The sequence below is a fragment of the Brachionichthys hirsutus genome, chromosome 18 (genome assembly GCF_040956055.1).
Source record: "Brachionichthys hirsutus isolate HB-005 chromosome 18, CSIRO-AGI_Bhir_v1, whole genome shotgun sequence".
In the NCBI taxonomy this organism is placed as follows: Eukaryota; Metazoa; Chordata; class Actinopteri; order Lophiiformes; family Brachionichthyidae; genus Brachionichthys; species Brachionichthys hirsutus.
Genome location: NC_090914.1, coordinates 808,013 through 833,012, shown reverse-complemented (window position 1 = coordinate 833,012; position 25,000 = coordinate 808,013). Strand labels below are relative to the sequence as shown.

The 25,000-nt window shown below is 51.0% G+C and overlaps 4 protein-coding genes across 4 annotated transcripts; 3 read left to right on the top strand and 1 right to left on the bottom strand.

The window, feature by feature from the left end:
- Nucleotides 1-1,366: 1,366 nt before the first annotated feature.
- Nucleotides 1,367-6,971, bottom strand: srp54 (signal recognition particle 54). The gene is made up of 17 exons (XM_068751690.1): nucleotides 6,896-6,971; nucleotides 5,877-6,000; nucleotides 5,557-5,654; nucleotides 5,207-5,298; nucleotides 5,030-5,114; nucleotides 4,821-4,925; nucleotides 4,642-4,708; nucleotides 4,421-4,478; nucleotides 4,208-4,358; nucleotides 3,954-4,102; nucleotides 3,759-3,859; nucleotides 3,574-3,660; nucleotides 3,417-3,490; nucleotides 3,179-3,287; nucleotides 2,178-2,348; nucleotides 2,016-2,111; nucleotides 1,367-1,914 (listed from the first exon to the last, which is right to left on the bottom strand). The coding sequence occupies exons 3-17, from the start codon at nucleotides 5,632-5,634 to the stop codon at nucleotides 1,823-1,825; spliced, it is 1,515 nt and encodes a 504-aa protein (XP_068607791.1). The 5' UTR covers nucleotides 5,635-5,654; nucleotides 5,877-6,000; nucleotides 6,896-6,971; the 3' UTR covers nucleotides 1,367-1,822.
- Nucleotides 6,972-7,571: 600 nt separating this feature from the next.
- On the top strand, nucleotides 7,572-9,819 carry zgc:109986 (uncharacterized protein LOC553566 homolog). The gene is made up of 8 exons (XM_068752389.1): nucleotides 7,572-7,668; nucleotides 7,813-7,934; nucleotides 8,001-8,139; nucleotides 8,223-8,344; nucleotides 8,448-8,558; nucleotides 8,635-8,741; nucleotides 8,905-8,995; nucleotides 9,072-9,819. Exons 1-8 carry the CDS (start codon nucleotides 7,572-7,574, stop codon nucleotides 9,183-9,185), a joined length of 903 nt encoding a protein of 300 aa, XP_068608490.1. The 3' UTR covers nucleotides 9,186-9,819.
- Nucleotides 9,820-10,781: 962 nt separating this feature from the next.
- Nucleotides 10,782-21,285, top strand: baz1a (bromodomain adjacent to zinc finger domain, 1A). Its single transcript, XM_068751632.1, is given in 30 exon segments — nucleotides 10,782-10,854; nucleotides 11,099-11,238; nucleotides 12,115-12,393; nucleotides 12,656-12,820; nucleotides 12,967-12,969; nucleotides 13,056-13,154; nucleotides 13,255-13,342; nucleotides 13,418-13,544; nucleotides 13,692-13,903; nucleotides 13,993-14,088; nucleotides 14,168-14,306; nucleotides 14,404-14,535; nucleotides 14,631-14,951; nucleotides 15,027-15,192; nucleotides 15,990-16,087; nucleotides 16,090-16,265; nucleotides 16,353-16,591; nucleotides 16,679-16,899; nucleotides 17,387-17,517; nucleotides 17,596-17,738; nucleotides 17,820-17,965; nucleotides 18,052-18,123; nucleotides 18,228-18,310; nucleotides 18,386-18,550; nucleotides 18,659-18,831; nucleotides 19,023-19,142; nucleotides 19,266-19,429; nucleotides 19,528-19,706; nucleotides 19,782-19,869; nucleotides 20,037-21,285. Coding segments are annotated over 29 exon segments (4,314 nt in total). The 5' UTR covers nucleotides 10,782-10,854; nucleotides 11,099-11,125; the 3' UTR covers nucleotides 20,213-21,285.
- A 385-nt stretch (nucleotides 21,286-21,670) lies between these two features.
- Nucleotides 21,671-24,224, top strand: cfl2 (cofilin 2 (muscle)). Its single transcript, XM_068751655.1, has 4 exons — nucleotides 21,671-21,780; nucleotides 22,425-22,723; nucleotides 22,968-23,044; nucleotides 23,319-24,224. The coding sequence occupies exons 1-4, from the start codon at nucleotides 21,778-21,780 to the stop codon at nucleotides 23,429-23,431; spliced, it is 492 nt and encodes a 163-aa protein (XP_068607756.1). The 5' UTR covers nucleotides 21,671-21,777; the 3' UTR covers nucleotides 23,432-24,224.
- The last annotated feature ends 776 nt before the right edge of the window (nucleotides 24,225-25,000 follow it).

The window sequence follows — 25,000 nt, the reverse complement described above, 5'->3', positions numbered from 1 at the left end:
TCCGCGACTATACTCTACGTCTGAATCAATAACAACGTTGATCAATATAAGCACTTGCCAGTTTTGAAAATGTACCTGCTCAACAGGTAATCGATCAGAGGTGATGATCGATGAGCGCGGGTAACTCTGATCTGTAGAGGTGCTGCGACAGAACGCGGGATGACGTCAGCGTGTATCGTCCAGGCACGCACAGGTAAATGAAATATTTCTCAGTGGCACACCTGGACCCTTCACAAACCAGACCAGCCCAGTTAGCCTCGGAGCTAACAGCGGCTAACTAACGTTTAAAGTGAGGCGTCGGTGACGTCACACAGGTGACAGTCACGGGATGCACAGACAGCTGACCCGGCGGCGTACAGGTGAGGTTGGAGGACTGTCGGGTTCAGGTGCGCGTCTGTATGAACGTAGACGAGTCACTCACCCTCACGCCGCTGCCGCTGCCGCTGCCGCTGATGCTCCTCTCTACTGACAACGAAGCAAAGCAACATGGCGGCGGCCGGCGCCACGTCAAAACACAGAGCGGAGCACACACAGACGTCCCACTCTGGGCGACATCCAGGAGACGCATTCCCCGGCAGATTCCGGGAGTATCCCAACTCCAAGGGATAAAAAACTTTCACTAACGGAAGTGGTGCGAAAATGCCTGATTCGTGGTAGATTACAAACCTGAATATCAGTGTTATCACTTTCTGTGGAAGTATTGCACTAAATAAACTCAATCATTTTTTGTCACTTACATTGAATACGATAAAGTATTAGGGCAACACAGAATTTTGTTTTAGAATTCTGTTAAAAATGAAAATATCTGACGCTGAAGTCAAAATTCAATCTTTCTTTAAACCAAATTATTACTTTTTTTTGGTAATTCTTAAATTCCTGTATATTTCGTTGAGACGTTTCCTGCAGACCTCAGTGGGTGATTAGATGTCTACCAGCGTCATAGATGGGAAGATCAAAGATCCTGTAGGTATAAGGTACACGTTTTACGACTATGCAAACATTCCAATGACATACATTCTGTAACCAAGTGATTCCTCTCAGTTACAGAGGACCTTTGGAGGAGCCTCACCCAGAGCTCAAGAACCCAAAGTTTTAGAACCATCCTGAACCGAGTTTGAACACACATAAGGAACATTGGAGGCATCAACTAGTTCAGAATATTTAGAAATGATCTTTTAGAACAATTACTGTTTTACTTCTGGGGACTTAAATTATTTGATATGTTCCTCATGTTAATTTCAGTTTCTCAGAATTCATCTTGTCTCATAAATGCTATCGTGTCACATTAAGAGTGCCTCATGTTTGACCATGTTGACATGATATCTCAAGCTGACGCAAACAAAAACAGACGCAGGTTTAAAACGGTGCGATACAAATGTTTATTATGACAAAAATACTGTCACCTACTACTGTTAATCATCATCATCATCACGTGGCGCCCTCTCGTCCAATCACGACAGAATCTCTGCTCTTTTTAAATCTTATACACAAACATACAGTTAAATTAACGAGGCCGAACGACATCCAGCTCATCTTCCTCTTCCTCATTTCAACGCCCGGTGTTTCAGACGGACTGGGAAACATCTGAAGGAAATAGAGAAGCAGCAGCTTCCTGTAATGACAGACTGCTCCTTTAAAGAAAACAAAAAAATCACAATCTGGTTCTCTCTAAAAGTAGGAATCCTCAGAATCCTGTGAAAAGCAGCGGAAGGAAAAACGAAACCCCCAACTTCCTGCTTTAACTCCGCCTCTAGACTCCCGTCAGGAGGCAGAGCTTTCTCGTGAAGCGTTTAACATACTAAGGCAGCTGCTTGGTCGGCGGTCACATGTTGTTGAATCCCATCATGCCTTTCATGTTGCCGGCGGCTCCCTGCTGGAACTGACGCATCATCGACTGAAGACCAGCCATACCGCCTGAGAAAAGAGACGGCGTTTAGATCAGACGGACGGCGACGTGGACCGTGTCTCAAAGAGAACTACAATAAATCTCGAGTGGCGAGCAGACCGGGTCTCACCCATGTGGTGCAGGACCCGGGGGTCCATCATTTTGGCCATCTGCTGGTTTAGTTTGGCCATCTGGGACGGGTTCACATTCTTCGACATGTCTCCTCCTGAAAGCCAGCACGCAGTTTAGATCTCCTCGTGTCCTACCCACATGAAGCTCCGCCCCCTCCTACCTTTAAAGAGTCCCTTGATGCCCCCCATCTTCTTGACCATCTGGGCGAACTTGGTGTACTGGGTCAGCAGCTCCTGGACGTCTCTGGTGGCGACCCCCGACCCCCGGGCCACCCTCTGGATCCTGTTGGGCTGCTTACTGAACAGCTTGGCGCCATCTTTGCTGTCCAGCTCTGAAGAGACGAGACGAGACGAGACGAGACGAGACGGACCAGTAAAAAGCAGGGAAGACGAAAAACACAAGATGTCTACACTGCGTCTGCGCGTCGCTGTGCCCGTCTGCGTCTACGTTTGCGTGTCGCTGTGCCCGTCTGCGTCTACGTCTGCGTGTTGCTGGGCCCGTCTGCGTCTATGTCTGCATGTCTCTGTGCCCGTCTGCGTCTACGTCTGCGTGTCTCTGTGCCCGTCTGCGTCTACGTTTGCGTGTCGCTGTGCCCGTCTGCGTCTACGTCTGCGTGTCTCTGTGCCCGTCTGCGTCTACGTCTGCGTGTTGCTGGGCCCGTCTGCGTCTACGTCTGCATGTCTCTGTGCCCGTCTGCGTCTACGTTTGCGTGTCGCTGTGCCCGTCTGCGTCTACGTCTGCGTGTTGCTGTGCCCGTCTGCGTGTCTCTGTGCCCGTCTGCGTCTACGTTTGCGTGTCGCTGTGCCCGTCTGCGTCTACGTCTGCGTGTTGCTGGGCCCGTCTGCGTGTCTCTGTGCCCGTCTGCGTGTCGCTGTGCCGTCTGCGCGTCGCTGTGCCCGTCTGCGCGTCGCTGTGCCCGTCTGCGTCTACGTCTGCGTGTTGCTGTGCCCGTCTGCGTCTACGTCTGCGTGTTGCTGTGCCCGTCTGCGTCTACGTCTGCGTGTTGCTGTGCCCGTCTGCGTGTCGCTGGGCCCGTCTGCGTGTCGCTGGGCCCGTCTGCGTGTCTCTGTGCCCGTCTGCGTGTCTCTGTGCCCGTCTGCGTGTCGCTGGGCCCGTCTGCGTCTACGTCTGCGTGTCGCTGGGCCCGTCTGCGCGTCTCACCCTGGTCGTTCATGCTGTCCATGATGGTCATCAGTTTCTTCAGTCTGGCCATCGACTCTTGTTCGTTTCCTTTACTCATGAAGTCTGTCCCGAAACCCGGAATCATCCCCTGAACGCATCACAGACACACAAATGCATCGCAGCCATTTCAAATAATGAAACACACACACACACACACACACACACACACACACACACGTGTGCCTGTGACTCAGGTGTACGCCAGCTGAGACCTCACCATGATCTGCCCGAAAGGTCCCATCTTCATGATGTTCTGGAACTGCTCGTACATGTCTCTGAGCGTGAACTGACCTGGGGGGTCGGGGGTCAGGGGTCACACGTCGGTGATCATGAAATGAAATGAAGGCGTCTCCAGGCTTCGTCCGGTTTCTCACCGTGTTTCAGTTTGTCGATCAGCTCCTCGTTGTCGTCCAGTTTCAGCTCGTTCACTCTGTCGATCAAACCCTCGATGTCGCCCATCCCTGACAGGAAGAAGAGAAGTTACCAAAGGTTTCCACGGAAACGCTTAAGGCCACGCCTTATTCACCAGGTAATAACTCACTGTCCATATTGAACTTACCGAGCAGTTTGCTGATGAACGGCTGCGTTTTAAAGGGCTCGAAGTCGTCTATGTGTTCCCCAGTTCCGATGAAGATGATGGGACTCCTGGTGGCGGCCACGCTGACAGGAAACAACGGAATGATGTCACACAGCAAGCGGGAAACAGAGAAATGTCCCCACGACGGCGCCGTGAAGCAAAGGAAGGTTGTCTCACGCGCTTAGAGCTCCTCCTCCTTTGGCGTGGCCGTCCAGTTTGGTGATGATCACGGACGCTACGTCCACTTTGTCTTTAAAAGCTTTGGCTTGTGATTCACAGGCTTGACCAATCGACGCATCCATCACATAAACAATGTTGTCTGGTTGCTATGGAAACAGTGACGGGTATGTAACGCGCCGCTGCAGGTGCCGGCCCGTCTACGTCGTCCAGATAAGACCTGCGGGCCTGAGGTGGTGCGTTCATGGACTCACCACGGCGTTGGACACTTGCAGCATCTCCTCGAACAGCGAGTCTTCCTGTTTGTGTCGACCGCTGGTGTCCACGATGATGATCTCAAAGTTCTCCGTCTTGAACTTCTCCACGCCCTCTGCAGCGATCACCACGGGGTCCATCTCTGTGTAACTGCACACAACAGTCAGACAACAGCAGGTCCTACACCCGTCCGGCGTCAAGGACCAGCTCACCTGCCGTAGAACGGGATTCTGGCTTTGGTGGCGTTCTGTTTCAACTGGTCAAAGGCGCCTGAGAGAAGAGAGGAGGAGCGATGGAGAGAAGCAAACCAGCAGGGGAAGGCTCATGCAATAAATCTTGAAGCACAGGTGAGGCGGATGTGAAGGGCGGTCTTCAGTGTGCGTGTGTGTGTGTGCGTGTGCGCGTGTGTGCACGTGTGAGGGGTGTTGAGTACCGGCTCTGAAAGTGTCAGCACAGATCAAGCAGGTCTTCCAGCCTTTTCTCTGGTAGTAGTAAGCGAGCTAAAACCAAAACCGAAAGAGAAGTCAGCCAGACGACAGACAGCAGGGGGCGCTCTGGCTGACAGCCTATCAATGCAGGAGGCGGGTCCATGCCGCCGGCGTGTGACGTCACCTTGGAGCAGGTTGTTGTTTTCCCGCTGCCCTGGAGACCAACAAACATGATGACATTGTTCTTTCCTTTGGTGGGGGTCCAGGCCTTTACACCAGGGTCCACCAGCTGTAAATACACAGTACATGTTTGGGTTTTTTTGGGGGGGGGGTTCAATATTTATTCTCTGTAAATCTAAAACTGACAGGCCTCTCAAAGCCTGACGAGCCGACCTTGACGAGCTCCTTGAAAACAGCGTGTTGGATCATCCTCCTCTTGTTCAGACCCGACGCCATCTCCTCCAGATCTATGGCAGCCCTGCGGGGACAGAAAGGCACACCGTCCAGCTGTGGGACCTGCCTGGGCCAGGTTCGATCATGCTGGATCCGGACTCGGTGTCCGACGCTCACCTGACGTTTTCTCTCAGCTGCTTCACCAGTTTGATGTTGACGTCGGCCTCCAGCAGAGCGGCACACACCTCCTTCAACATGGCGTTTAAAACCTGGAACCCAAACACAGACTGATTTTAGTCTGCCTCGACGCCTTGGGTGACTTTCAACTGTGACTCAGATCGAACCAACCACCACTGAACATTTGAATGATTCATTCATTCACATTCAAATCCGCTAACCCGGAGAGAGAACATGCAAAACTCCTCGCAGAAAGGCCGCAAGTCAGGTTTGAACCTGTGACCTTCTTGCTGTGCGGCAACAGCGCTACCACTGCGCCATCAGATAATACCAGACTGGGTCATGGTTACCTCTTCATTGATGATGGTGGCGTTGCTGAGCGACCTCAGCGCCGAGGTGATCTTCCTCCCCAGGTCGGCGAGCACCATGATGGAGGTCTAAAGTGATCCTGAAGGAGACACAGAAAAAGGAGTCTCCATGGAGTGAAGTCATTCTGCATAACCAGAACAACACGGAGCGACAGACGAAGGTCAAACTGAAAGGAGGCCAGGACCGATTGTTTTCTCACAATGTCATGATCTTTCGTTACAAACATCATCATCTGTTATTGGATTATCATCGCGATGCAGCTAAAGTTCCACACACAGAGGAGGAGGAGGCTTCAAATCACCTTTATTGTTGAAACCAAAACGTGTGTGCGTGTGCGTGTTGAGGGGAGCCCCCCTACTGAGCGCGCTCAGTTCGTCAGCAGGTCAGCTGACAGGTGAAGGTCGCAGCACACCACCTCAGTATTCCTTTACAGAGGAGAAAATGAGAGACAGTCTTTAAACAAAACAAGACATATTTAGAATGCTCAGAACAGCCTTTGCTCTCTGGAGGTAACCATAGCAACCTGACTGATGTCCCTGTTGAGTGATGATGGAGCGACCACTAACTGTATACAATCAGTTTTGTTTCTAGTTTGTGTGTCATGGTAAATGGTTTTCTCATTTGTCCATTCTGTCTAACGTTAGAAGAGAACAGTAACACTAAACTAAATAAACCAGCAGCCAATCAGGCAAAGGAAACAAATCTAAGCGCCATCACGCCATCACACTGAGACGCCACGCATTTAATGTATGTGTTTAAGGGCGATTAAGATTTTTACTCATCTTCCTGCCGCGTCTTTTGCCATTCTCACTCTTATTTATAATATTGTTTCTATTCCTGCGTTGTGTTCCAAATAATGTTGAGTGTTAAAGTTGGTAGCTATCGATGGCCACATACACGACCAGAGACGGGTGGCGCTGAATTGACAATAAAACACTTTTATATCGGAGTCAGTGATGTTAAACGATATTTTCTGGCTGATGTGATGGATCCATAAAGTTTACAGACTCTTCTGCATGAAATAAACGTGTCGTTAAGGACAACCGTGGAAGATGGACTGCTGCTTTGATGTTGGATCAATAACTGTGTTGATTTGGTTGTCCTTTTCAATTTACCGTTCTGCCAGCTATTAATATAAAAAAATAAAACACGTCTTCACAGCGTTTAACGGGGCTAACGTAGCTTAGCAGCTAGCCAGGCAGATTAGCCGATAGCCTTATTGGATGAACGTCATGATGACACAGAGACTTTCAAGAAAATAAAACGTTAGAAATAAATACATCTAATTTGGACAATTAAATGACACCAGTTCAACCTTACCGACAGTCGATGTGTTTAAAAAGACAGCAGCTGGAAAACACGGGAACTCTCCCAGAGGAACGTCATCACACACAACGTGACCCGGAAACAGTATTCCTCATAATCGTCATTCTTCTTCGCGTGATTTCATAACAGCGGCAAACGAATTAGTGCCACCCTCTGGAGGGCGTCGTGGAATAATCGCCGATTTAATCAAATTATACTTTGTAACTTTATTATATTGTCTTTATTGCGCCGCAAGATTATAACATTTTATTGCAAAAATATAGAATGCAGCAGTTCTGGTTTAAAGTACTTCTGGACATCTAAAATTATGAGGTGATAAATTATCGTATTTTGTGGGAATGTTAAAACAACTTTAATCACGACCTCCTCGTGGTTGAATAAATAAGTTTCGACCCGTTTTACAATTATACTCTATTTTTTGTTCATTATGTCACCGTAACAAAATAAGGCAAATCTCAATAAAGTTTTTTAAAAAACAACAACAACATTCGATAAAATGCTTCCTGGGTCTGTTTTTTTAAGGTAGACCGAACATTGATACCGAATGTATGCCATTTACATGAATTTAAGTTTTCAGGTTCCACCTTAAATAGACGGCACGTTTGCTAGCGCTTCAGTCTGAACGCAGCCACGGTTTTACACGTATTTCTGGAGCAGTAGTTGTTTGAGGATGAACTTTTCTGAGGCGAAATCAGAAGTGAAGCAGCTCCTGAACAGAGCGAACCCGGCCGAACTCTCCAAGCTGCTGAACTGGATCAGAAACTCCGGTACGATGTTTTCAAAGAACATTATTATGTCCCGCTGCTCGACGTTCCTTTCAACTGATGATGCCACGCATTTTAAAGTTGCGTCTAATTTACTCGCGTCATCATTTCATCTTTACTGTTTTTGGTTCTTCGTGTTTTCTGCAGACGAGTTGGATGAGCTGCTGTCGGACAACAGGAAGGTGATTCTACGAAACATCGCAGACGATCTGAGAGCCAGTCTGCCTCAGGAGGCCATGTTACCCTCTGAGAGTACGGCACACAGCAAGGTACTGTAGTATTACTGCATACGTTAAGGTACTTCTAGTATTTCTGTAATGGTGATGATGGCGCAGCTGCAGCAGCGTTCTCGGCCGACGGTTCACGTCGACGGCTTCTTGTACGATGAAGACCAGGTGGACGCCATGTGTGAGGAGGGAGCCATGAGCCGGTCCTACTGTCTCAACTGTGGCTCCCACAGGACCGCGTCTCTGGGTCAGCACCCGTCTTCATCCTCAGCCTCCTCTTCACCGAGACACCGGGCGTCACCGTGTTCTCTGCTTCCTCTCCTCCTCCAGACTTCATCTCTCACTCCTTCTCCATACCAGAGCTTCAGTTCCTCTTCCAGAACGTTCTCCCAGACCTGACTGGGCGGATGCTGGTGGACGTGGGCTCCAGACTGGGAGCCGTCTTGTATGGGGTCAGTGGAACCAGGATGAATCCAGTCGATTTGGCTGTGAAGGCGTTCCATGTGCATCGTGTCTGATGTGTTGCGGGGTTGTTGTGTGTCTGTGTGCGTTCAGGGTTACGTGTTCAGCTCTGCAGCTCAGCTGATCGGTCTGGAGCTCAGCGGAGACTTTGTCCAACTGCAGAACGGCGTTCTGCAGAAGTACAGCCTGACAGACAGAATCCAGGTCCTCATTAGACACACACACTATCCTACAGTAGAACTCAGCAGAGTCCGTTTCTCATTCCTAAAACCTCCGGCAGGTTCTCCACACAGACGTCTGCCTGCAGGAGGTTCTGCTGCAGAACACCGACGTTCTCATCATGAACAACGTCTTTGAATTCTTCATGGAACCCTGTGAACAAATCAGGTCAGGATTTAGTGACGTTTCATGCGTGCTTTGCAGAGTTCCTGAAGGTGCGCATCTCATAATTGGTCCTTCAGGTTGCCAAATTTTGCATTCAGTGGTTTTCATATAATCTTCTCATTTTGATCCTTTCATTGAGGGCATGAGGATCTTCTGATGTTTTCAGAGCTTGGAGGCTCATCATGGAGAATTTCAGGAAGAAAGAATCTCTGCTGGTCACGGTTCCCTGTCTGCAGGAGACTCTGAACACTCTGCAGGTGACACACACACACACACACACACACGACTTTTGATCATTACTTTCTTGACACACGTCTTGCTTGTGACCTGCAGGAGGCGCTGCGGCCTGGCTGGGTGGAGGAACTTCCCGTGGATTATGACGTGTACCTGGGCAGAGACACAGACCGTGACGCCCTCAGACAGATCCACCTGTACAGGGTCCTTTGATCTGATCTTTAACCGGGAATGGATCTCCAGGTCGCATTTGTCTTGTCAAATATGATCTCAGTTCTCTGTAACTGCTCGGTAGTTTTGAACCAGGGCTTCTCAGATCCGGATGCACCTGATTGCACTCGGTCTTTTACGCGTCATGCAGTTTATCATGAGAAGGAAATATCTGGTTGTGCTAAGCTGACATCACACGTTTAGTCAAATTCCACGAGAACAAAGTTTTTGAGAACTTAAAATTTGAATTTGGGTGAGATTGATTAATTGTTATTACTATTAAATAATATTTGAGGTCAGATATGTTTATTACTAGATATTGGCACGCTGACGTTAGCTAGTAAGCATCACCAAAGCTATACCTGTGCAATGTGTAAGGTCTACATCTGTTTTTTCTGAAGTAAACTACCGGTAGGTAAGCCAGCTTGGTGTTAGCATGAGGCTAACTTGAACCGAAGGCCTGTTGCTGCAGGAAGCCACTGGTTGTCTGATTTCATTACCGCCCTGCTGCTCTTTCATGTTTCTCTGTTTATAGAGATGTGTGTGGACTGATTTTTCATGTATTGATTTGTAATAAAGGAAACTGACTGTGGTTTTTACCGGTTGAATGCTTCATGCTTGCCCGTCTGACCTCTCAGCCTCTGTGATAAGTTGATGTCATGTCATCATGGTGCCATTTGTTGATTTCAGAAGAAACATGAACACTCCAGACACTTAAAAAATTTTGACCTCACTTTAGAAAAGCTTTTCTCTCATCTAAAATGAATTGTCTGTCTCTACATTTGGATTTTTACTATTATTGTCAACATACGCTTGGTCATCACTGTCTAATTTGGACGGCCAGCCCATATAATGACATCATAGTGTGTTTTTACTGGATGTATAAAGTTGCGTCATCCAGGGGTTTATGTTTTGGTGTTATTTCCGTTGTGTCTGTAAAACATCAAATCAATTATCTCTATTTCGCGGTTTGTAATTTGGTTTAAACTGGATATTTTTTATAATTAAAATGTATTCTGGTGACTCATTTTGTTTTACCGTCATCCACCCTGTCATTACTCATGACGTCAGCAGCCCGCTTCGTCACCGCGGTCTTCCGGCTGTCCCGAGGTTAGTGTAGCTCCGCCTACTCACTTGCAACATTTGGTGCGTTCACGGGACCTACTCAACTAGGAAAAAAGAAAGTCACAGGGAAGAGGCAACGCGTTCAATTTTTTTGTTGATTTAAAAAACCCTTTGAGACAACAGTTTGTTTTATTAAACTGGACTGACGTCACCAAGTTAACCTTTTACTGTGACCTGTAATGCTAAATATCCAGAATGTCACACATCTGGCCTCTAAACTAAATTACCAACAACAGAAAACGGTTCGATAACTAGTTTCGATGACAAAGGAGAACATTCACGGACTTAACTTTCTCTTTGATGTCATGCTTCTTACTTCATGTCGATCTCTGCTCAAAAAGATTATTTTCAGATTATTTTTCATACTTTTCGTAACTCGAGTCGTGAGATTTCCCAGCTTGTTGTCGGTCCGTGAAGTGGCGGAAAACTTGGTCAACAAGCCGCCAGTGCGAGCCGCTTTCCGACGGGAGACTTCTTCCATTCGTACCGCAGCGTGTCCGGACGTCGCACCAAGGCCCGGTAAAGCCCGGTAAAGCCGGTAAAGCCGGTGAGCCCGGCGGAGACGCTTTTCTACTGTGTTCTAACGTCTAATGCGTGTTTCTATTGTTCTCACGTCGTGCGCGCCATGCGGGCAGATTAACGCCTAACAAAAGACTCGCCGAGCTCTTCGGCGGGTTTTCACGCAGCTTTTTACCTCCAGGGTTCCAGTTTTAATATTTAGTATTTATTTCGATCAGAGTTTGAGTTTCAGATTCGGCTTCCGTGACTCGGTTTCCCTCCTTTCCTCAAAGTTCCGCCGGTGGAAGCGGACCCGAGAGATGCCGCTTCTCCACAGAAGAGCCTTCATCCGACAACAACCGCCTGCGGATCTCCGACCGGACGAGGAGGTCTTCCTGTGCAGGATCACCCACGAGATCTTCAGGACCTACGAGTGAGTGTCCCGGAGCTCACCTGTCTCACCTGTCTCACCTGCGAGCCTCTTCAAAGCGCGGCGGTCCAGCTGGAGAGAAGTTCGTGCGACGTTTTTCCCGTTTGGCAAACTTCCGGACGTGGCGTTGGGCATATGGGGCAAAACGAAACGCTGCCAACAACACTTTAGGACCTTCAACCTAAAGATCTATTTTGTGTTCCTTTGGTTCCCAGCTCGTTTTAGCAGGTTTCCCACCCACAGGTCCGCTCACAGTGAAAACCAGCACGGCAGTTAATAATTCAAAATATTTATTTAACACTCTAAAAACTCCTTAAAAACACTCTACGAACAAAACTAACATAAGAAAAGGAGAGACAAGGCAGCGACAGTCAACGGGGAAAACACAAATGAGGACGCTGGAAGAGGGAGGGGAAGCACCTATATACGCCCCCCCCCAATCAGTGGTAAATGGGCCACAGGTGCTCCCTCCCACACCTGCCTGCCTAATTACATCCCATCCGGTTACACAGAGAACGGAAACAAACGCAACTTTACCGAAGTGAAAAATGAAACCCGGTAAAGTTTGACCCCCGCTGCGGGCGGGGACAGGTACCCCTGGTTCGGACCGTGCAGGTGACGTCAGGCGCCTCTTGGGGCTGCAGCTGTGGACGGATGGATAATTATATAATAATAACTGTGTTGTTGTTATTTAACTGTAATAACTGTGTAATAACAGATTTCCTACTCATGACCCTGAGGACAGGGACTTCTTCTTTGATGTTAAAGTCACTGCGGGACAGAAATGAAATGACTTCCTGTTTGGAGAGGAGCAGCCGTATTCTGTTGTGACGTCGTTACAGGGCGCGGCCTGATGATGTCACTCTCTCTCCCCTCCAGTGACTTTTTCGAGCGGACCATCCTGTGCAACAGTTTAGTGTGGAGCTGCGCTCTGACGGGCCGAGCGGGCCTCACCTACCTGGAGGCGTTGGAGAGCGAGCGGCGGGCGCGGCAGAGTCTGCGGAGCTTCCCCCCGTCCCTGGTGGTCCCTCTGCTCCACCTGGCCTCGCTGAGCCGCCGCTGCAGGCTGTCGGAGCTCTGCGAGGACGTCCACGCCTTCGTCAAAGAGCGCTTCTTCCCCGGAGAGAGGGTGGACGTCTCGGGACGCGGCGGGGCCAGGTACCAAGGTTCCACGGCAACGTATCAGAAGCTGCAACAGGAGCGCAGTGCTTTTCATCTGGCCTGTCTCCATAGCAACCGTAGCGTGTTCTGGTATTCAGAGGGTTGGACGCCAGAGCACAAAGACGGTCTTTTCTTTGTCGTAGCTTAGCAGCAGGCAGAAAGCCAATATTTAAACTAAAGGAATCAGGTGACACAAACAGGAAGTGTTTACAGGTCAGTGTGTGTGTGTGTGTGTGCGTGTGTGTGTGCTCTATTGTAGAAGTGTGTGTGAGATTGTGCAGGTTCACTCTCCACACTCCAGCGCTAACGGGGCGCCTGCCGCTAACGACCACGCTAAAGCAGCCCACAATGCTGACACCATCGTCATCAGTGACAGCGACAGCGAGGGCGAGGCCTTCCAGGGTCCCACCGCACAGATCAGTGGGTCAGTAGGTCAAAGGTCACCGCTGATCTGGTTCGATCGGAGGCCTCTGGTGCCTTCAATGCCAGCCGGGATTAACGGTCTCGTCCGTGCAGCAGGCTAACTCCAGGCTACGTTAGCTGCTGCTGCTAGCATGTGGCGACAGGAAGAAAGTGGAACTGAAGGGGTGTGGCCCGGCGGGGTGTGGCCCGGCGGGGTGTCGGTCTGCTCCTGTTTTAGTGCTCTCGTTTGTCGGCAGGAAGAAGACGCCGCTGAGCCCCTCCGTGTTTAAGTACATCGTGAGGACGGTCGAGGACAAACGCAGCCAGCCGTTCACCGTCAGAGCCAATCAGATCAGGTGAGGGAGGTTGTTCCGGACGCTCGCCGTCTTGTCCCTGTCCCTCTGCGGGACGCTTCAGCAGCCGAGGCAGTGACTTTTATTCCTTCGCTTTGTTCAGTCGTAGGAAAGCCGCCGTGTCCAGGGAGAGGCTGAAGCTTCTGTTCAAGCAGCACTGTGAGCCCAAGAACGGGACCATCATCATCAAGGTGAGGACACGAGCCAATCAAAGGGCTCGCCTCGACTTCCTGTCTGTTTGATCGTTGTCCTCTCCTGTCCCTCAGCCCCCCACGGTGCTGAAGTACCGGCTGTCTGAACAGAGTTTCTCTCAGTTCTTCCCTGACACGCCTCCCCTGTTCCCCTTTAGCTCCGCCCCTAAAGGTGGAGGGTGTGTCTCACCTGGCCAGGTAGGCGTGATGGCTGTCATATGATTTAAAATAAAAAGCAAATTGGCAGATTTTGTAGTTTTTTCATGAAATTCTTACATTTTTAAATTTTTTTTGCAAACATTAAAAATGTTTAATTGATAATAATATCGATAATATCTATGAATAAAATGGACGCCGCTGCTCAAGACATCAGACAAGCTAAAGCTCCAGCAGCACAAGGAGGAGGCGTCTCGACTGAAGGAGAGGGAGGAGGCGCACGAGGCCAGAAGGCGGGAGAGGGTGGGCAAGGAGCGGCTGAAGGAAGAGCATCGGCGGAGGTTTGAGGAGGAGAAACAGAGGAGAAGGGAGGAGAAGGAGCACAGAAAGCTGGAGAAGGAGAAGGTAAGTCGCATGAGATAATTGTCCTAACTGTAAAATCAATATTTAATAACATAAAAAAAGAATAAATGAGGTTTCCATTGTATTTTCAGGAACGAGAGAAACTGAAGGAGGAGAAGAAGAAATACGCAGAACGCCTGAAACTGTGGAACAAACCCAGAGAAGACATGGAGTGTGAAGACCTGAAGGTCCCTGAACACAACACGGCATGGCTTGTTGTGAGTTTATATATAGAAATACTGATATTGTGTACGCTCGTTCTACCAGGAGCTGCCCAGTCCGGTCCCAGTCAGCACTCGCCTCCCGGCCGAGCTCTTCGGAGAGGCTCTGATGGTTCTGGAGTTCCTGCGGGCCTTCGGGGAAGCCTTTGACCTGGAGGATGAGTTCTCAAAAGGAGTCTCTCTGGGTTAGAACGCGGCGTCTTTAGTTCAAACATGCGTCCTCTCTCCGTGGAGGTTCTGTGAGGTTGGACCGGTTCTGACAGATGCTCCTTCTTTCCACAGAGGTTCTAGAGGAGGCTCTGGTTGGTTCTGACCCTGAAGGTCCTCTGTGCGAGCTGCTCTTTTTCTTCCTGTCGGCCATCTTTCAGGCTCTGGATGAGGAGCAGGAGGAAGTGGCTAAAGAACAGGCTGAAGGTGAGACACACACACACACACACACACACCGACCTCCGTCTGGGCAGCCAGCCCTCCTGAGTGTCTGTGTGTGTGTTTGTGGTGTTGATGTGCAGACCTGTCGGAGGCTCTGGACGACGACTCGGACGCCACTCAGTCGGCTCTCGGCGCCGTCGCGTCATTGGCTGCTGCCTGGCCTCAGCTGCATCAGGGCTCCAGTCTGAAGCAGCTGGACATGGACAGCTGCACGCTGTCCGAGATCCTGCGGCTGCACATCCTGGCGTCCGGCGCCGACTCCTCCCACTTCAACGCCAAGTTCCGCTACCAGAAGCAGGGCGGCTTCACCCTGATGGATGACCCGTGTGTCGAGCTCCGATTGGCTGAGCCGGCGCTGCTGAAGAGGCTGTCCAGCACGGCGGTGTACGACCTGACGCCAGGTTAACTTCCCAGCCATCCAGTCAGCCTCCAGCGATAACTATCGATCGGTATCGCTCATCGATCTCTTTCCACAGGGGAGAAGCTGAGGATCCTGCAGGCTCTGATGGGGAAGCTGCTGACGTTGGCGTCCAGCAGGGATCTGATTGAGGACTGCGTGGAGGAGCAGAGAGCCGCCAAGCAGGAGCTGAGGGAGATCAGAGCTGAACAACACCGCCGCGGGAGGGAGGAGGCCGCACACCGGTACACACACCGGTACACACACCGTCTACACACACCGTTACACACACCGTTTACACACACCGGTACACACACCGTTTACACACACCGGTAACACACACCGTTTACGCACACCGTTTACACACACCGTTTACACACACCGTTTACACACACCGTTTACACACACCGTTTACACACACCGTTACACACACCGTTTACACACACCGGTACACACACCGTTTACACACACCGGTAACACACACCGTTTACGCACACCGTTTACACACACCGTTTACACACACCGTTTACACACACCGTTTACACACACCGTTTACGCACACCGTTTACACACACCGTTTACACACACCGTTTACACACACCGTTTACACACACCGTCTACACACACCGTTACACACACCGTTTACACACACCGGTACACACACCGTTTACGCACACCGTTTACACACACCGTTTACACACACCGTTTACACACACCGTTTACACACACCGGTAACACACACCGTTTACACACACCGTTTACACACACCGTTTACACACACACCGTTTACACACACCGTTTACACACACCGTTTACACACACCGTTACACACACCGGTAACACACACCGTTACACACACCGGTACACACACCGGTACACACACCGGTAACACACACCGTTTACACACACCGGTAACACACACCGTTACACACACCGGTAACACACACCGGTAACACACACGGTAACACGCTCTACACCGGAGCAAGCGGCTGCTCACAGTTCGACCTGAATCCTGACGTGCTCCTGCTCCTTTACGCTCCAGAGTTCGTCTTCGTAAGGAGGAGAAGCTGAAAGCACAGGAGCAGAGAATAAAGGACAGGGAGGAGGAGCAACGTTCTTCTCTCAGTGAGAAGACGGAAGGTAAGAAAACAAACTGAACATTTACTTGTCTTTTCTGCTGAGTCGTGACTTTTTCCTCTCTCTGCTAGCGAGACTCGATGAGGGAGAACGACGGCAACCTCTGACCTGTGAGCCCAAACCCCCGGCGTACCCCCCAACCAGCCTGACTCCAGAGGAGAAGGAGGAGGAGCAGGAGAAGGTGAGATGCAAGGACGATGGACTCGCCACGGGGGCGGCAACACATGATGTACAAAGTGTGATCCGTCCCGTTTGTCCCGCCCTGCAGGTCCAGGATCTGCTGGAGCGGATCCAGAAGGCGGCGGCCTGTACCTGCCTGCTGCCTCTGGGCAGAGACCGCCTGTACCGCCGTTACTGGCTCCTCCCCTCGGCGTCAACTCTGTTCGTAGAAGACGACTGCTTTGGTCTGACGGAGGACATGCTGCAGCCGTGTCCCAAACCTGCACGGGACACTGCTGCCACGATGAAGGACGAGGAGGACGCCAAAGAGGAGCCTGCAGAGGGAAGGTATTTCACCGCGTCCTGTTCTCGTACTGTGGATGAAACGTGAGATCACAGAGATTTGTAACGGTGATAATGACCTCTGCGGTACAGTGCCGGCTCAAGTCCCGCCCCCCTCCATAGCTCGGGGCCGCCGGTCAAACGGCCCAACCAGTGGTCCTTCTACAGCTCCGTGGAGGAGTTTGACCAGCTGATGGAGGCTCTGAACCCTCGGGGTCACAGGGAGAGCAGCTTGAAGGAGGCGCTGCTGCAGGAGCGAGAGCGGCTGTACGAGTTACTGCAGAACTGTGACGGGAGCACGTACAATCACACAGGTAAACACAGACAGACAGGTAAACACAGACACACAGGTAAACGCAAACACCTGTAAACGCAAACACACCTGTAAACACAAACACACCTGTAAACACATGGCTAGCGAGACGCACGCAGGTAAACGCAAACACACCTGTAAACACATGGCTAGCGAGACGCACGCAGGTAAACGCAAACACACCTGTAGACACATGGCTAGCGAGACGCACGCAGGTAAACGCAAACACACCTGTAAACACATGGCTAGCGAGACGCACGCAGGTAAACGCAAACACACAGGTAAACGCAAACACACCTGTAAACACATGGCTAGCGAGACGCACGCAGGTAAACGCAAACACACCTGTAAACACAAACACACCTGTAAACACATGGCTAGCGAGAAGCACGCAGGTAAACACAGACACACCTGTAAACACAAACACCTGTAAACACACGGCTAGCGAGACGCACGCAGGTAAACACGTGCCTGTCCTGTTTGTCCAGAGAACCCAGAGTCGTCTCGGTCCGTCCCAGAATGCACGGCTACAGCTGAGGCTGTGATGGAAGTCAGACTGAGAGACCTGCTGCTGGACATCGAGGACCGGATCCACCAGGGAACTCTTGGAACTCTGAAGGTACGCAGACACACCTGGTGGGGGACGCCAGTAAGCCCCAGTCTACTCGCCTGTCTCTCTCTCTCTGTCCGTACTCAGGTGATGGACAGACGGGTCTGGCGTTCAGCGCTGGAAGCCGGGAACTACGAGCTGTTGTGTTCTGATGGTAGAGGGAATGGAGTCGCTGCAGAAGTGGAGGCCGTGGAGGCGGATTCAGCTGCACACCTGAGACCCAGAGACAGGTATAACGCAGCACGCGCTAAGCTAACAAACGGAAACGCGCCTGAAGTCAGTGCTTTAGTTTTCTATCGTGTGTATTTCAGACTGCTGGAGCTGAAGTCTGACAGCGGGACCTCCTGCAGCGGCAACGCCACCCCTCAGGTGGTCAGCGGGTCGGTTCGAGTCCTGGCCGAGGCGCTCGTTCACATCGAGCAAGGCATCGAGCGGCGCGTCCTCAAACCTCCGTTGGGTGAGTATTTAGAGGAGGATCTCTGCATGAACAAACGACAGGTGCGTTTGCAGAGTGATTCCATCCATTAGCTGCTTCCTGTACAGGTGAGGAAGACTCCAAGAAGGAGCAGAAAGCAAAGAAGAACAAGAAGAAAGAGGAAGACCAGGCCAGTGAGGGTAGGACAGGAAATCACCTGATGTGTAGAAGCAACCACGAAACTCACAATCAGCACTCGGCCTGTCTCACCGTCTGTCTGTCTGTCTGTCTGTCTGCCTGCCAGACGGCAGCGACGGCGGTCGCATCAGTAGGACGGTGCTGGAGCGATGGAGGGAGTCTCTGCAGTCCTGCTCCAGCCTGTCCCAGGTCCGTCTTCATTTAGCAGCGCCTTCAGAACCGCTGCGTTTCCTGTGAGATCAACACACTGCTGCTTGTGTCCAGGTGTTCGTCCACCTGTCCAGTCTGGAGCGAAGCGTCCTCTGGTCCCGTTCCATCCTCAACGCCCGCTGTCGTATCTGCAGACGCAAAGGAGACGCCGACAACATGCTGCTTTGTGACGGCTGTGACCGGGGACACCACACCCACTGTCTGAGGCCCCGCCTCAAGGTGAATACGGGTCACATGACATCTGCTGGAAGGTCATTTAGCATTAGCATCATGCTACCAGTCAGGATTGGTTCTGGTCTGATTGTGGTTCTGGTTCTGCTCTCTCAGTCGGTTCCAGAGGGCGACTGGTTCTGTCCAGACTGTCGACCCAAACAGAGATCCAGCCGCCTCCCATCCCGCCAGCGTTCTTCTATTGATGAAGAAGATGAGCAGGAGGAAGTTGAAGAGCAGGAGGAGGAAGAGGAGGAGTCGGAGGAGGAGGGGGAGGAGGTCGTGGTGAGGTGAGAGTGGGAACCAGCGCCGTATGGGGACGTTTCCAGCCGTTTTATGATCGCTCAGCAACAGAAACACGTTACCCATAAATCAGCTGGATTTAGCTCACATAGCAACGCACAGGGAGACGGCAGTGCGGCCTCACTGCTAGCATGTAGCACAAAAAGCAGCGTCTTATCTCATCTGTCATCTTCTGCAGCACCAAGAAGACTCATGCCCTGATCCCGAAAAGCAAGAGTCACCAAAACGCACCAAAACGCCAGCAGGCCACGCCCAAGAACCTCGGCGGTTCCGCCGGGAGGAGCTCATCCGCCTCCAAGTCAGTTTCTCTTCATCATTAATTTAATTAAACTATTAAACTTCTATTATCTAACTTATTTACCCCTGTGGGGAAAACACCCGAGTTCTTTAACCTGTTGTTGTTCTTTCTGTCCAAAAACAGGTCCTCGGGGAAAAAGAGCGCCCCCCCCCCGGTGAAGGCAGTTAAAGCTCGAGCCCGCTCCGGGACTCGGGTCAGTGCGCGTCTGAGCCAGGAAGTCCTGCCACTACATGGCAACAGCAAGACGTCACCTGGTCAGAGCGAGCCCCGCAGGAGACCGCCTGCAGGTAGACAGCCAATCAGCAAGCAGCAAAATATTTCTGCTTCATAAGCAGCTTTAACAGACAGGTAAACATTAACCTCCTGACTCTGCTTTTTCTCCCAGAAGTAACTCCGCCTCCTAAACCTTCCAAACCTGTCCTACCCCCTTCATCCTCGTCTTCCCGACGCTCCTCCGGCAGGAATCAGGGAGTCCACGAGCTGTCGGCCTGCGAGCAGCTGACGGTGGAGCTGGTTAGACACGAAGACAGTTGGCCCTTTATTAAACTAGTCTCCAAGACTCAGGTGCACACACACGCACACACACGCACACACACACCTGGACAACCCATCAACAGCCGTCTGTCCACCTGTCCACAGGTTCCTGACTACTATGACATCATCAAGAAACCGATCGCTCTGAGCACCATCAGAGAGAAAGTCAACAACTGTGAATATCAGACCGCCAGTAAGAGAAGCAACACACGCACACACGCATGCACACACACGCACGCACGCACACACACACACACACACACACACACACACTTCATATACGAGGAGCTAAAGAATTATTTTAAGTTTTGGGAATATAATAAATACTTTCATTTGGACTCCCTGTCTGTCTGCTTTCAGGCGAGTACATCTCAGACGTGGACCTGATGTTCTCCAACTGTCTCCAGTATAATCCCCGGCAGACCCGCGAGGCGAAGGCCGGCCAACGCCTGCAGCAGTTCTTCCACTCGGAGCTCAGCAGACTGGGCCTGTCAGAGCGCAGCGGCACCCCGCCCGCCAAACGCTCACGCCACTGAACCAAACCCGCCGATGGACAAATGCAACGATGAGAGAGCTGTGGTTGGAGCTCACCGGGTGTGGTCCCGTTGATCACGTGATCAGGGGCGTCGTCCTCAATCTGAAATGGTTTGTTGACCTGTTGACGTTCAGGGCATTTCTTTCCCGTCTTTGTGGACGAGTGGTGGACACGTAGCATTCCTGATGATTATAAAGAATCTGATCAGGTCGTTTATATTTGCTCAGGGATAAACAAAATTCAAATGTTCTTACAGAGGCGTGCATCACATCACATCATTTGAAAGAAAGAAAAGAATCGCGTCTTCCTGTGCAGAACGTTGTTGTGACGCAATACTTTACAGTTTACCTGCTGGACTAAATCCTGGCCGCCTCCAGGAAATGGAATTCACTCAGGTGTCATTTTTGACCAAATTTTCTGCTCAGGTCAGCGAATCCTATTCCTGCAGATCTCGTCGTTAATGAGGTCGGTGCTGAAATCCGTCCAGCAGACGGATGACGGCCAAAACAACCTCATGTTTTCCACCCCGCAGGAAGTTCAGCACCTGGTTTGATAGGTGACAGTTGGTCTCTTTGTTTCGGGGAGACGTTGGCGTGAATTTAAGGCGTGCTTTGAGCCGACGGCAGGTTGTGTTGTTAGATGAGCATGAACACTGGAAGCAGGAGGAAGGAGCTAGCCTACCACTCGGTACTCCAGCGACGCTCCGACCCCGCCCCCGAGACGAGATAACAATATTAACGACTTCAATAAATGAACAAATTCCGCTTATTTAAAAATGGCTATTTTTTGCATTTTGACTACTGTTATCTTTTTGCTTTAGGTTGTTTTTGTTTGAAGCATTCTGTGATGTTAGTGCGACTGCAGCTCAGGCAGCGTGTGTGTGTGTGTGTGTGTGTGTGTTTTGTGATGGCGGATGGAGTTTAATTCGACATCCTCTTCGGTTGTGTATTTATTTAGTTCCAGTCCCTAAGTTGTCTTTATTTATGACTGATAGACACCTCATGCCTCCCGATGCTCTCTGACCTGTTTACTGTTGTTCTACTGTAATAAATAAATAAACCTTTTATTACTTGCTGCTGTCTGTTTGCTCGCATGTTTCACTACAAGAAAAAATACAATGAAAGGGAACGTCACAGACTCGCCATGTTCACTCAATGCTATGGCTAAGAGCTAGCTGGTTCTGTGTATTTGATCTGAGATAACGTTCATATTTAAAAGCCCTGAATCGCAGGTCATTGATACACGTGATTCTTTGTTGACTAAAAAAATAGTTTTAGGAATTTAAAGTGTTTGTGTCAACGGACCTGCTTTTAAAGGTTAAAGTCCTGCATTTAAAGTTTCATATGAATAAATATCAGCGGTTTAAGTTCAATATCCAAATGTTCCTGTTTTGCTGATCGACCGGGTCCAGCAGCCAATCATCGCCCTGCGTGACCACGCCCCCCCGCCCCCCCCCCTTCCCAGACCCCCACCTCCTCCGAACGGACGGCCACATTCCCCGCTACCTTTCACCCCGTAGAACCCCCGATCTGACAGCGGAGCGCCGCGGACGAACCCCGGGACATTATGGTAAGAACCGCCGGGCCCTCGGCGCTGCTCGCGGCCTCGGGGAGCCGGCTCCGACGCGGGTTCTCCGGAGGACCGTTATGCGGCTCAGCTCCATCGGCTAGCATGGCTGCCGCTCCGGCTAGCTAGCTGCTCTGAAAGCCGACACCGGCGTTTGTTCGGTGTTTCTGCGTCACAGACTCTTCCTCCGTTAACGGAATTCCATTTGGCGGAGCTAACGGAGCTTTCCCCCCGACTTTCCGTGCATAACGGTCTGCGTGCCGGTCAAAGCCGGCCTGGTTGGGCTGGGCCGGGCTGGGCTGGGCCTGCCCCCAGGCGGTGTGGCCCGGGGCGGCCATCTTATTCCCGCTGTGGTCCTGCTGGGCTGACCCAGCCTGTGCAGACCGGAAGGAGGATCCACCGAGCTAAATAAACCCGTTAATCTGGAGGGATGGGTTCGGGAGGTTCGGGTCTATTCTCGGGGAATGACAGCCCGACGGACCGGCGCTGGACTCCGGTTCAACGGACACCGGACCGTGTCCGGTAACCACAGAGTGAACGACGACACCGTAAAAACAAACAAACTGCAGAAAAGCGCTTGTTCTCCGAAGGGTCAAACGTCTCCGCTCGGCTCCGCGGCTCACCTGTCCCATCCTCGTCCTCTGCAGACATCAGGCGTAACGGTGAACGATGAGGTCATCAGGGTGTTCAACGACATGAAGGTGAGGAAGTCTTCCACCCAGGAAGAGGCCAAGCAGAGGAAGAAGGCCGTGCTGTTCTGCCTGAGCGAAGACAGGAAGAAGATCGTGGTGGAGGAGGGCAAGCAGATCCTGGTGGGGGAGACGGTCGACGACCCCTACGCCTGCTTCGTCAAGCTCCTCCCCCTCGACGACTGCCGATACGGCCTGTACGACGCCTTCTACGAGACCAAGGAGTCCAAGAAGGAGGACCTCGTCTTCATCTTCTGGTACGTCAGGGTTCAGTTCAGGATCGATCAGGATTGATCAGCTGATCGGGATGTAACCGATGACGTCTGTATCGATCGCTAGTCTCTGAGATTATTGGATTGTTTTTCATTAGAATTAAACAATCATTGATGCGAGAGAACGCCAGCAGGTCTTAAGACAACGGGGAACCGGTTGCCTAGCGACGCATGGGCCGGATTAAAGGGGGTGATCGTGAATGGACGACTTGTGGCTCTGTCCTCTCAGGGCTCCGGAAAACGCTCCGCTGAAGAGCAAGATGATCTACGCCAGTTCAAAAGATGCCATCAAAAAGAAGTTTACAGGTGAGTCGTCCAGTGCAACCGTGGCAGCCAGAGACCAGAGGAAGCCGTTCAGGATGGGGTTTGACCTGAAGTAACCTCTGTTAGCAAAGCTGTGCTGGCTAGTTGTGCCACGAGGCTAACGTTCTCCTCAATGTAGCGGTCTGCGGCGTCGGGGCTAGCGCGAGACGTGACCCGTGGAAACGGACCCGGCTGTTCACCTGAACCGTTTGACCGCTTCCTTTGTGTTCAGGTGTTTCCTGTGCGGCGCTCAGTGACCTCAGGTGTGTCTCCTCAGGTATCAAACACGAGTGGCAGGTGAACGGCCTGGAAGACATCCAGGACCGCACGACTTTGGCTGAAAAGCTGGGCGGGAACGTGGTGGTGTCTTTGGAGGGCAAGCCAATGTGATGTCATCACAGCGCGCCAAGCGGAGTCAAGCCAACCGCCGTGCCATCTGTACCGAAGCACCGCCCCCACCTGCCTCACCCTTACTCTGCATTCATGTCCTCAAAGAGTATTTAGGCTTCTTTGTTTTCTTTTTTTGGTTGCCCCCCCCCCCCCCCCCCCCATCATGGAGAGCTCATTAACATAATGATATGCAAACACCTCCCAGTTTGTTGCCATATGATTTCTGTTCACCTGGAGAAAAACAAACAGAAAACGACCCCCGATCAAACCCAGGAAGCTCGTCTCTAACAGCATGCGTTTTTCCAAAAAGTCGTTGAGACGGAAGCAGCCGCGCAGCGGAGCTCCGCCCACCCCCCCTGCAGCGTTTTACATGACTTTATTTATTATTGTAAGCTTGTTTCTTCTTTGCTGTTTTCAAACCAGGCAGACTTATTGTCAGACTATGCATTCAGAAGAGAAGAGCACTTTGTTGAAGCACTACAGGTTGAGACTTTACATTTCCTGCGTTTGTCACCTCGGTTTTCATTCCCGTTGGATTCACCGTCATTCTAGCCGTCTGGTCGTCGCCTTACTTTCTGTCTGAATGTAACCGTAATCACCAGTTAGAGTGCACTTTTATTTTGTAAAGGAAACGCTACAGGAAGCAGATTTGACCCAGCAGTGAGAGACGACCCCCCCCCCCCCCCCCCCCCCCCCACAAGAAGAACTCAACGACATCTGTAGCCTTAAAGTGGAACTTTGTTTCTGAGATCGCAGAAGCCACTTCACAATAAAAGCCTGTGGCAGATCTGAAGCCTCCCGCCTTGTCTCTGCTTCTACACCTAGTGTGTGATGCCGCAGGTTCCTTCTAGTGTCGGGTCTACGTTCTGGGTCGGTGGTGACCTTTGACCAGGTGGCGTCATTCTTCATCGCTCGGCCGTAAGTTGTGGGGCCTGTTCGAATCGAGAAGGGCGTGGCGTAGCTCTGTTTTCACGCAGAAGAGCATGTGTGACATCCATTAGAAAACCTCAGTAGAACCGCCCTGATGGTTCCATCGTGGCCTCAATAGGACATGTGGAACCACAGGAGAACACATTTAGAATCAGTTCAATCTATGATACAAAAAACATAAAATAATGCAATAGAGTGAGTTTTAACGCTCTGAGCTGCAGCAGGAACCAGAATCTGGATCATGTTCTCTTTTTGATCTGTAGTCCAGGTGGAAACCTGTTTAAAGTATAGAAGCGTGGAAGCGCTGGAGAAGCTGAGCCTCCTGCTTCTATTTTTGGATCACACGTGATTCTGAGTCCAGTCATTCCTGTCCACAAAAAGGCAAAACTGGACGGACTGACGGCCGAGCTGCGGATCAGCTGCTGCTGGGGTGATGATCAGAGTAGCAGACGTGTCAAAATGATGATTAAAAATGCACCAGTTTGATCCCGAATAATGATGCACCCAGCCAAAATGACACCACTCTGGTGCAAGTAACAGAATAAATCTGGATAAAGTATTTTTATTTTCGTCCTTAACATTCCATCCGTGTTTCTTCCCAGACCGTCATCAGAAAAATGAAACGCTTGGCTTCAATGT

What these genes read in the sequence shown, in the direction of transcription:
- zgc:109986 (XM_068752389.1), top strand. Translation starts at nt 7,572, where the DNA reads ATGAACTTTTCTGAGGCGAAATCAGAAGTGAAGCAGCTCCTGAACAGA. An exon ending in CCACAGGACCGCGTCTCTGG is followed by an intron (nt 8,140 to 8,222) that starts GTCAGCACCCGT and finishes CTCCTCCTCCAG; the next exon opens with ACTTCATCTCTCACTCCTTC. An exon ending in GCCTGACAGACAGAATCCAG is followed by an intron (nt 8,559 to 8,634) that starts GTCCTCATTAGA and finishes AACCTCCGGCAG; the next exon opens with GTTCTCCACACAGACGTCTG.
- cfl2 (XM_068751655.1), top strand. An exon ending in GACCTCGTCTTCATCTTCTG is followed by an intron (nt 22,724 to 22,967) that starts GTACGTCAGGGT and finishes CTGTCCTCTCAG; the next exon opens with GGCTCCGGAAAACGCTCCGC. An exon ending in CATCAAAAAGAAGTTTACAG is followed by an intron (nt 23,045 to 23,318) that starts GTGAGTCGTCCA and finishes GTGTCTCCTCAG; the next exon opens with GTATCAAACACGAGTGGCAG.
- srp54 (XM_068751690.1), bottom strand. Translation starts at nt 5,634, where the DNA reads ATGGTGCTCGCCGACCTGGGGAGGAAGATCACCTCGGCGCTGAGGTCG. An exon ending in AGAATCCCGTTCTACGGCAG is followed by an intron (nt 4,359 to 4,420) that starts GTGAGCTGGTCC and finishes TGTTGTGTGCAG; the next exon opens with TTACACAGAGATGGACCCCG. An exon ending in CATCAAGGGACTCTTTAAAG is followed by an intron (nt 2,112 to 2,177) that starts GTAGGAGGGGGC and finishes GCTGGCTTTCAG; the next exon opens with GAGGAGACATGTCGAAGAAT.